This window comes from Sminthopsis crassicaudata, chromosome 1 (genome assembly GCF_048593235.1).
Source record: "Sminthopsis crassicaudata isolate SCR6 chromosome 1, ASM4859323v1, whole genome shotgun sequence".
Lineage (NCBI taxonomy): Eukaryota > Metazoa > Chordata > Mammalia > Dasyuromorphia > Dasyuridae > Sminthopsis > Sminthopsis crassicaudata.
This window is the reverse complement of record NC_133617.1, coordinates 401102589-401113372: the sequence shown is the minus strand read 5'-3', so window position 1 is coordinate 401113372 and position 10784 is coordinate 401102589. Positions and strand designations below refer to the sequence as shown.

Sequence of the window (10784 nt, the reverse complement as noted above, 5' to 3'; positions counted from 1 at the left end):
AGTGAGAATAATAATAAGTTAAATGATTATAAAATACTAACAGATTTTAGTGATACTTTAAAATTCACAAAGTGATTTCCTTACAATAATCCTATGAAATAACTGGCACAAGTATTATGATTGCTATTATATGGGTGAGGAAACTGAGGTTATGAGTGGTAAGTGATAGCCTCTAGTCCCATGTAGTTAGCATGTATGTGGAGTGGGATTTGAACTCAGGTCTCTTTTTCTAGATCCAGCATTTTTTCTGTCATATCCCATGATCTCTTTTTGTTTGTTCAATTTTTTACCTCTCTTATTAAAAGATATGTGATAGTTTTCCAACTACCCATTTCAGACACAGATCAATGACTTTGCTTTCTTGTGCCCTTTTTTTCTGAGTGCCTCTGTCTCCCCCTTTACAGGCTTCCGTGATCGTGCAATCTCACAGAGAACTCTGGGTACATCATGCAGCAAAAAAAGTTGTATTTTCCTCTGTTGGCAGAGAGCTTAGTGATCCTTGAACTCTAGCCTTATTGAGATAAGGTGAATTTCCACTTCTCTTTCCAGAGGAGCCCCCTCCTTTATTTTATGACTGTCTCAGCACGAGGGTAAGTTCTCTAGCCTCTTAAAAGCCCAACCTTTGGGAGTGCAGAGCCACTAAAAAATTCATCTCTAGGAGATAACTGCATCACAGGAAGAAATCTTAAACTTCAGCCTACAGAAGCAAGAAGATTATTTACTTTCAGCTTTCTGAGAGAAGAGGACCTGTAAGAAAATGTAAGTTAACATTATTGTCTCTTTAATTTTGACAATCTTCTTAATTTTTTCTTTAAAATGGAAATGAAATGAATCTATTGGCAGCCTATGGTTACTCCTCTTTATCCCATGGGAGACTATTCCTATAAGAGGAGCACAGGGTTCCATTTCTAGTGAATTTTTAAAAATCACTATAGCATAACAGTAATAATAACAAGAGTTCTCATTTTTCTAAGTCTTTAAAAGTTACAAAGTCTTTTCCTCACAACATTCCGTGATCTAGATAATGGAATTATTATTGTCCCCATTTTATAGATGAGGAGACTGAGCCTTAAAGAAATGAAAACTTTCCCCCAGGACCACACAACTAGTAAGTGTCAGAATGGGTACTCACCTGCATGCCTTATGGCTTTAAAACTGGTGTTTTTAACGAAAATATGGTAATGACTGGGCAAAAAATATAAATGTCTTTATATTTTGAGACTAGAAAATTTTGTTTTAGGCAAGGTGGTGGAGGAGCCCAAAGATGTTGAGAACCACTGACCTATATTTTCTTTCCACCAGTTGTCCCTATGTGTGAGTCAAAGACAGAGAGCATGAAAACCACGGAGAAAGATCTGGAGAGCAGGTATGACTTGCATCAATCTCACTGGTACGAACGGTACCTACAGCCCTGTGTAGTGGAGCTACTGGGCTCAGCTCTCTTCATCTTCATTGGGTGCCTGTCAGTCATCGAGAATGTTGAGGGGCTCGGACGGCTGCAGCCTGCACTGGCTCATGGTCTGGCCCTTGGGCTCACCATTGCTTTTTTGGGAAATATCAGGTAAGACATTCTTTGGATCTTTGAATATTGGATCATTGACAAAAGTCTATGGGATTGTGCTTTATGTATACTGACCTGGGGGTCATATGGAGTCCATATCCAAGTCAACACCTTCCAGGGATCAAGCCAACATAAATAGGGGCCATAGGGTAATTTGAGAGATAGCATGCTATAATTAGTAGAGTAATGGACTTAGGGTCAAAAACATCTGGATTTGAGCCATGTCCTAAACACTTATTAGCTGTGTGAACCTGGGCAAATTATTTAATCCATCTGGCCTCATTATCCTTATCTATAAAATAAGAAGGCTGGATTAGACCTCTTCTGAGTTCAGAAATTGTCAAATCCTTCAAAGTCTTCATTTTGAAATCATATGGGGCTTTAATGCTGTAAAACATTTCCCTCAAAACAATCTTGTGTGGTAGGTAGAGCCCATTTAATAAATAGGAAAATTGGGGTGATTGTCATCATGGAGGCAAGACCTCAGTGCAGAATTTCTGATGGAAACCTTACCTCACTTACTGCCTTTAAAAGCCAGATCCAAACAGATGGTATTTTTTGCTTCTTATTTCTGTGCTTCAGGGTGATTTCTTTGACTGTATTTATTTGGACACCCTGGAAGCTGCATCTGTCTTTTTCTCTCTCCTCCAACCAAGAGGGAGATAGATCATAAAGTTAAACCCAAAGTTGAAAATAAACAGACAGAAAGGGAAATACCAAGGGATTGAGGATGGAGAGGGAGAAAGTCAAGGGAGAAGCATATTTATGAAAGAGCAGATACAATCACAAGGTTTTTTTTTTTTAATTAGAGGCATGCAAGTTTAATCAATAATTATTTGCTAATTTTTTTACTTTATGCCTAATATTGTGCTGAGTGCTAGAGAAACAAAAAAGCATAAATACACTATCCCTGTTCTTAAGAAACAAACATTCTAATGAGGGAAACAACAGGTAAATAATTAGTTTCTTACAAGATACATGCAAAATAGAGGAAGGAATCTCAGAGGGAAAGGCACTAACTGCTTAGAAGACAAAAAAAAATAAAATAAACCTACAGAAAATGGGATTTGAGCTGGATCTTGAAGGAGGTCAGGGCAGCTATGCAGTAGATTAGAAGAAGAAGCCTGTGTAGCGTCATGGAAATGGAAGATGGAGCATTCTCAGAAAGTAGAAGCAAGTGGGAGAAGTATAAGAAAGCCTTCTTCGGTGCTCTCTGAAAAGACAAATCAGATTAGCCATTTTTCTGTGACCTATAGTTAAAAGAGGGCTGGCTTTGGAGGTGGAGGATCTAAGTTCAAAGCTTGCCTCTTTCACAACTTGTGAAACCTTGGCCTGGACCTCAGTTCCCTCATATGGAAAAAAAAAAAAAGTTGGCTGTGTATCCTTTGAAATCCCAATCTATGATTCTCTTTTACACTGTAAACAACAGAGAGTATTTCTCTCTTCTCAGAGTAGACCTCTGACTTTTATTAGATTATGAAAATTTTAAATGGAAAATCTACTAGCTTGTGAGCCCTGGTACTTCTCAAGGAAATGCAGGTTATCTCACTGAGGGAACTATATGAGTGCTTCTTTGATCTTGTCCACAAAGTGTACACCAGTAGGGATATTTAAAAAAAATCCAATTTCCAACAAATTTGGAATAGAAATTGAAGGAGGCAACATGGCCTAGTAGAAAGAATATGGCTTTGGAAACAAGATCTAGCTGTATTGAAAGTAAAAATAGCTCATATTTATAGTACTTTACAAAAGAGTTTATGTCTGTAGTTATCTTATTTGATCCTCATAACAACTCTGGGAGGATAACATTTCTGGGAGGAAGGTAGTATATTATATTTTATATATTAGGAAACTGAGTATCTGTAACTTGCTGAATTGGAATTAGAACCCAAGATCTTTGATTTGGAATACAGAGCTCTTTCTATTACTTCCTGCTATCATAACACTGGCTCTTAAAGAAAAAAGCTTCAGAGAGGGCAGATCTGTGGTACTGTTTATTAAATTCTTTTTCATTCATTCATTTCCGTTGGTTACAGTGGAGGTCATTTCAATCCAGCTGTCTCTTTGGCTGTGACATTAATTGGAGGCTTGAATTACATGATGCTCATCCCCTACTGTATCTCCCAGCTGTGTGGAGGAATCATAGGAGCTGCTTTGGCCAAGGTAGGTGGCACATGGTGGCATATGTAAAATAAAGCAAAAAAAAAATCATCTCTGGATTTTCAAGTGTTCTAGTCATTTGTTCACTTTCTCTCCATGCTCACTGAGGCATCAGTTGCCTAAATCTTAACCTGTTTTAAATGGCCCTTGATCTCTGCTACACTGCCATATCCTTAAACAAAATTAGTGATCACTATTTATGTGGGTATGTTATAATCTTATTTTAAGATAAAAAAAAGACATCCATACAATAATAGTATGCTATTAGAAACCATCAACTGAGATAACATATGGACAAAGATTACTATTACTCCAGTATTGCTTTCTAATGCATTTGTATGACAATATACTTTTGAAAACTAGTGATATTTATTTATATGAAGACATCCAGCCTATCGAAATTGGTGTTTATTTGTTTATAGATTTGCATATTGATTGTAGAAATTTTTGTAATATGTCCACCAGTGGTTTGGGACTGAGCAGGGGCATTTCAGATCGGGAACCATTGGCTAGATGTCGACTATAGCTTTGAGAACTATAATAAATAATTGTGAACTTAGTGTAAAATCTTCTTATTCTGTTATCATGTCATTTTTTTCTTCCCTCTTTCTTTTCAACTCTTTTTCCTTCCTCCCTAGAGAGATTAAGGACAGTTGAGGTTGTATGGTATATTCCAGTGGACCCATGATCTTATTGACATGGATACTTTTTCCAATGACCGAGATAAAAGTCCATCCATTCCTTTCCACTCTGTGTGATTTTTAACCATGTCCTACTATGAGTTTATCCCGAGAGGTCTACCCAATGGGCTAAGGATCTTCATCCTGGATTGTGTCTTTGCAGAGAAGACAAAACAAATAAGCTTCCATCCTCTTTCTGCCTATGAGCTAGAGGGCAACAGTTTTTAATTTCAGGATGAGGTTTAATTTAAAGATGTTTAGGCTGAGTTCATCCATTTATTCCAATCTAATCTAAGCTTTCAAGACTTTGTCAAACAATTCAGCTCATTTGCCCTGCACCTGGTCTTCCAGAAGATAAGTTGTTGACCTTTGTCAATTTTTGAAACTTGAGGAGGAGCTTGTCTGTTTTTCTCCATTCCTGTCACTATTCCCTTGATCCAAGCCTCTGTCTGTCTCTGTCTCTTCCTGTGTCTCTATTTGTCTGTCTGTCTGTCTGTCTGTCTGTCTGTCTCTCTCTCTCTCTCTCTCTCTCTCTCTCTGTTTTTCTGTCTCTCTGTCTCTGTCCCTCTCTCTGTCTCTGTCTCCCCACACTCTGTTTACTCTGTTCCTGTTGTGGTCTCTATACTAATGGAGATACTTCTCTTTCTAGGCGGTGAGCACAGAAGAAAGTTTCTTAAATGCTTCTGGGGCAGCCTTTACAACCATTAGAGAGAATGGCCAGGTGTCTGGTGCTGTGGTAGCTGAGATCTTCATGACATTGTTCCTGGTCTTGGCTGTCTGTATGGGAGCCATTAATGAGAAGACCAAGAGCCCACTGGCTCCATTCTGCATTGGTTTCACTGTGACTGTGGACATCCTAGCAGGGTAGGTTGAGTCATAATGGGTAGGATGATTGCCTGAGTTAGAAGCAGTAAAAGGTACTGGGGGGCAGTTAAAAGAATGGGAGCTTAGTGCAAGTCTAAAGGAAAAAGGGGACTTAGGTGGCACCCAATTTCAGGAACGCTCTCATTGGAAGCTGCAGGAGGCAGGGTCATCTTTTAAAAAGACCACCAGCTTTAGAATCAGACCTGGGTTTGAGAAAAGAATGATACTGTGGTAAAGAGTTCTGTCTCTGGAGCCAGAGAAGTTGGGTTGAAATTAATTGGAGGCTTGAATTACATGATGCTACTAGTTTGACCAGATCTTGTATCAAAGATCCAAGTCCCAAAGGAAGTTGGAGATCAAACAAGGAATATCAAGGGGCTACCGCCCTCAACACCTTCACTTTGATAATAATAACTCTAAGGCTTAGTGAGGCTGAGAGAGAGCTGGAAGTACAGATGGGCACCTACCTGAACATTCTACTCATGGGGAGTTGTCTTAGTTGCTTAACATCTGTTTTACCCTGGGAGAGTTACTTCATTTTGTTCTATAAAATGCAGGGATTGAACTAAATAGTTCCTTTCTGCTCTCAATCTAGGATTCTGTGAATTCCCCCAAAGTTCAGACTTAGATGCTTATTGGCTTTGTGCCAATATACTTAGGACACAACTTCCCTTAGTCTCAGTTAACTTGTTAGTAAGAAGATGGTAATATTTACATAGTCTGACTTGCAGAATTGTTGAGAGAAAAACAATTCAAATCTCAAAAACCTATTAAGATATATTATAATTATCATTATTAATAAGGGACATGGATAAGGGCCAGACCTGTTATTTCATTGGTATGGGGAACTATATCAGCAAGGAAATTCTTTCTGCCAAAGCTGGTTAACATTTGTTCTTCCTCTTAATAAAATTAGAAAGTCACATGGGACTCTGAGAGGGTAAATGACTTGGTCACACAATCAGTCTGTATAAGAGTCTGCTTGACTCTAGAACCAGGTCTCTTAACTGTTATACTATGCTAAATCTCAAATATATTTTTACAGACAAGGAAACTGAGGTTCAATAAAGTTAAATGCCTTTCCCAAAATCACTCTTAGTAAGCATTTTAGAAAACTTTGGGGCCAGAATTGGAACCCAGGGTTTCTGATTAAGACTTAATGCTTTTATCAGTGCTGGCTTCTCTAGTAGTTTAGGAACAAGTTAGGATTCCTTGCCCCATCCCCCCTCCAGGTCCCAGCCAATGTGGATATTACAAGTAAATGAATACATTGGGGAAATATCATGGAGACTCTGATGACATTCTAAAAACTGTGATTTGACTTAAACTCCAAGGTGAATTCTAGATATACTAAGCACTTATTAACCACTTACTGTATGCTAGGTGTTGTGCTAATCACTGAGAATACAAATTAAAAAGTAACACGGCCCCTGATCTCAAAGAACTCACACTGAAATATACATAGGGGGTCTCCAAAGTATCAGTACTATTCTAAGTTTTGATAATTTAAAAGTGGGACAATACTTTTTGGGTCACCCAGTACATTATCTGTAGAAGGTTATTTTAGAAAGAAGGGACTGAGAGGAGAGAACTTGGATTTGAGTTGATTCTCAAAAGAAACCCAAAAAACTAAGAATTGGAGACAATGAAGGAGAGCTTTCCGAGCGTGGGGATCAGTCAATGTCCGTGTGTGTGTGTGTGTGTGTGTGTGTGTGTGTGTGTGTGTATGTATATGTGTGCTTGCCTGTGTATGTGAACAATAAGACAAGTATAGTTACAGATGCGTGTTCCTACTGCTTCACAGAGGGGCTATATCTGGAGCCTGCATGAATCCTGCCCGAGCTTTTGGACCTGCGGTGATGTCCAATTATTGGAACTACCAGTGGGTTTACTGGCTGGGACCACTGGCCAGCAGCGTGATCGCAGGGATACTGATAAGGTAAGGGGGGGGAAGGGAGAGAGGTAGGAAGGCAAACAGGGAGAAACCGAGATAAAAAGAGGAGATAGTGAGAAAGAGAGACACAGAGAGAGAAAGGAAGAGAGGAGAGAGACAGAGAGAAAAACAGAGAAAGAGAGATAGAAAGAGGAGACAAACAAAGAGAGAGACAGAGAGAGAGAAAGGAAGAGAGTAGGAGAGAGACAGAGAGAAAAACAGAGAAAGAGAGATAGAAAGAGGAGACAAACAAAGAGAGAGACAGAGAGAGAGAAAGGAAGAGAAGAGGGAAAGAGAGAGACAGAAAAAGAGAGAGAGAAAAAAACAGGAAGAGAGAGATAGAGGGAGAAAAAAACAGAGAAAGAGAAATAGAGAGAGAAAGAGAGAGACACAGACACAGACACAGACACACACATACACACATAGACAGAGACAGATACAGAGAAAGAGCAAGCAAATGCATCTGGGTTGGGCCATCAAGCTCAGGAGAAGATCAGCTGCTTTCAAGTAAACAAGAGGAACCAATAGAATGTGCAGGACATGAGGGGTCCCTTTGTGAGAAGTAAATGATGAGGAGTAAACTGAGGTCTAAATAGAGATGGGTCAGTTCCTTTTCTCTCTCTCCTTCCTTCCCCAAAGTAACCAAGGGTGGGTTCGGCAGCAAAGGAATTTGCTACTTAATGCTGTATGGAAACATAGTCTTTATTGATTAGAATGGAAACTCCGGAGAGCCGGTGGGAAAAATGGCTGCAAGGTACAAGGCCCATTTTTGCCAAGAGTAGATTTTTGAGTTCTCTCTTTTATACAAGAGCACAATCTTGTATAAAAACAAAGATGCAGTGATGTAAGGAGGTTCAGGAGAGTGATATAAATAAGATAAGGATTCTCTTGTTATCTTTTGGGGACAGACAGAAGTCTCTTCCAGAAAAGGAATTTCCTGATGGCATTTGGTCTGTTTGAGCAGATTAGAATGGGGGCTGTAAAACCCCAGCCAGCTCAGATAGCCCAAACTAGTTTGACCAGATCTTGTATCAAAGATCCAAGTCCCAAAGGAAGTTGGAGATCAAACAAGGAATATCAAGGGGCTACCGCCCTCAACACCTTCACTTTGATAATAATAACTCTAAGGCTTAGTGAGGCTGAGAGAGAGCTGGAAGTACAGATGGGCACCTACCTGAACATTCTACTCATGGGGAGTTGTCTTAGAGCACTGAGAGGTTTACTTACTTGCTTAGGATCACAAAGCAAACTTGTGCTCTATGTGGACTCGAACTCAGGTCTTCTCCACTCTCAGACTGTTGATTATGGCAGGCTGCCTCTTCCCATTTTAGAGAGGAGGACACTGAGACTGGGAATATTAAGTGGCTTGCCACTGGTCACACTGCTGGCACATATCTGAGGTAAAGATTCTAGCCTTATTTGTAAAAGCTGTATATTAATGCCTATAGCACCAACCTCATAGCTATGTTAGGGTCAATTAAATTGATGAATATGTAGCAGAGATTTGAAAACTTACTGGTTTCCTGAGTTTGTAGTTCTGAAGGACAAACATTGCCTCAGCCTTATGAAACAGTTTTCAGACTCTAAGATAACTTTAAGGGTCATTTATTGTTATTTAGAGCAGGGGAATTCTGTATATCAGTCACAGCCATCAACTGTAATCCCTCAACTGAACTTGGGGGGATGGGCTTCTTTTGTTTCCACAGTCCTGGGTTTGAGTTTAGCCTCAGCTCTGCTGCTAGACAATTTTGTGATCTTGAGCAAGTCTGGTTTCCACTTTGAAATTCCTATAAAATGATGTGGTTTTTTTCTCAGTTCTAAGATTCAGTGACTTCCAAAGTCTTTAGAATATCAAAATTGGGGGAGCAGGAGTCAATTGACTTTTTGTGGCCATTAAAAGGCATTCGCTGTTTTCTAGTCCCCCATCTCCCTTCCTTCCTGCATCCTAACAGAAGAAAGTTCTCTGCAATTGACCAGGACCTTTCCTCAACGGTTTTCTTCTTTCCCTCAGGTTATTCATTGGGGATCGGAAAATTCGCCTGTTTCTAAAACAACTTTAATGCAATTATTGACCATATGGACAGTTTTGCTTTGCTTTGCCACTGGATTCTTCTCATATTGACTTGACTTAGTCTGGAACAATGAAGAGGAAGACCTCTCATGTATGGGACCTGCTCTGTTCTGCTCTGCCAGGGCAATTGTCGCCCATCTTAGAGAATGATCCTTCTCTGGGTCTCTCTCCTGTGATTTCCCAAGACTTCATTCCAGTGCCTGACTGGGCAAGAGGGCAGTGCCCTCTGGGCCCTAAGAGAGATAGTCTGCTTTATTTCCTGGTCTGCCCAAAAGCACACAGAGTGACATGCCAGCTTTAGGTTGCTCCCCACGGGCTGTGCCCTGTTTTTCTACCTTAACACCTCATTTCCTTCCTGTTAAATGGATGCTGAATCACACCTTCCTCTCTGGCTGCTGGACAGCGATTTATTGTTGGGAAGATTCCAGAAAAAGCATAAGTAATGTTATTATCATCTCATGTGATCTGGGAAGAGACAGCAGGGATGATGGAATTGCTTTTGTTATAAAATGAAATTACTAACGTGGGGAATGGCAGGTTGGAGGGTATTGGGAAGGGGGGAGGGGGGAGAGGAGAGGGAGGTGTAATAGCAACCAGAAGAGGGAAAGGGTTGCTTTATTCCCACTTTGTACAGAGGGGAGGGAAGGGAGAGAGGCTAAAAAGCCAGTTATTTAATTTCTGAGAGATTCTTTTCAAGAACAACAAAATCCTCTCCCCTTGTTTCTCCTACCTGCTAAGAGGTGTTTCAAACTTCCTATATTGTCTCTACTGATATGGAAAACTCCAGCACACTTTACAATAAACAGTATTTCTCCAACTTCCTCCTCCATTATTTGCTAAATTTCTTTTTTTTTTTAATTTTAGGAATGTAAAAAATGTGTTTTGTTCAGAAAGTGGGGCCCTCAGGATGGGTAGGGTGAAAATAGCCCTAGCTGGGGGGAGGGGAGGGAGGGGAGATGAAGGAAAGAAGAAAAGACTAGAAAAGGGAGGGAAAGGAAAAAGGGGAAGAGAAGAGGAAAAAAGAGGGGGTGAAAAAGGGAGGGAGGGGAGCAGAGATTTAATGAAGAAGACAGGAGAGGGAGTAGAGGAAAGAAAGGAGGAAAGGGGAAAGTAGAGAAGCAGCAGCAAAAAAAGGAAGGTGTGGGAAAGGAGAGGTTAGGAGAGAGGAAGGGAAAAAAGGAAAGAAGGAAAAAGGTGAGAAAAAGAGGAAGGGAAGGAAGCTGGAGAGGAAAGGGGTAATAAAATAAAGCTAGACAGAAAAAGAAAATGAAAGGAAGGAAAGAGTGTCACTGAAATGGAATAAATTATGAAATTCCCAGGTCATTTAAGTACTTTCTTTTCATAGGAGGGCATCTCCCCCTATAACTTGGCTACTTGGCTGGCCAGGACCTGATGATACCACTTTTAGAAGGAGAGAAATAGCCCCAAGGCAGTGATTTGGGAAATTCAGCCTTCCTCCTTTAAAAGCAGGCTAATATTTCATCCAGTTATAAAACCAGGGATTGATAATAATTG

At 40.1% G+C, this 10784-nt stretch overlaps 1 protein-coding gene across 2 annotated transcripts; it reads left to right on the top strand.

Moving 5' to 3' along the window:
- The first annotated feature begins 435 nt into the window (after positions 1 to 435).
- Positions 436 to 10086, top strand: AQP8 (aquaporin 8). 2 transcript variants are annotated; one of them, XM_074280028.1, is made up of 7 exons: positions 450 to 759; positions 1054 to 1108; positions 1303 to 1561; positions 3598 to 3724; positions 5051 to 5265; positions 7070 to 7204; positions 9210 to 10086. In XM_074280028.1, the coding sequence occupies exons 2-7, from the start codon at positions 1054 to 1056 to the stop codon at positions 9256 to 9258; spliced, it is 840 nt and encodes a 279-aa protein (XP_074136129.1). In that variant the 5' UTR covers positions 450 to 759; the 3' UTR covers positions 9259 to 10086. The 2 variants fall into 2 exon arrangements, with proteins under 2 accessions (XP_074136130.1, XP_074136129.1); XM_074280029.1 differs by lacking the exon at positions 1054 to 1108 and having other exon boundaries at positions 436 to 759.
- Positions 10087 to 10784: the final 698 nt, after the last annotated feature.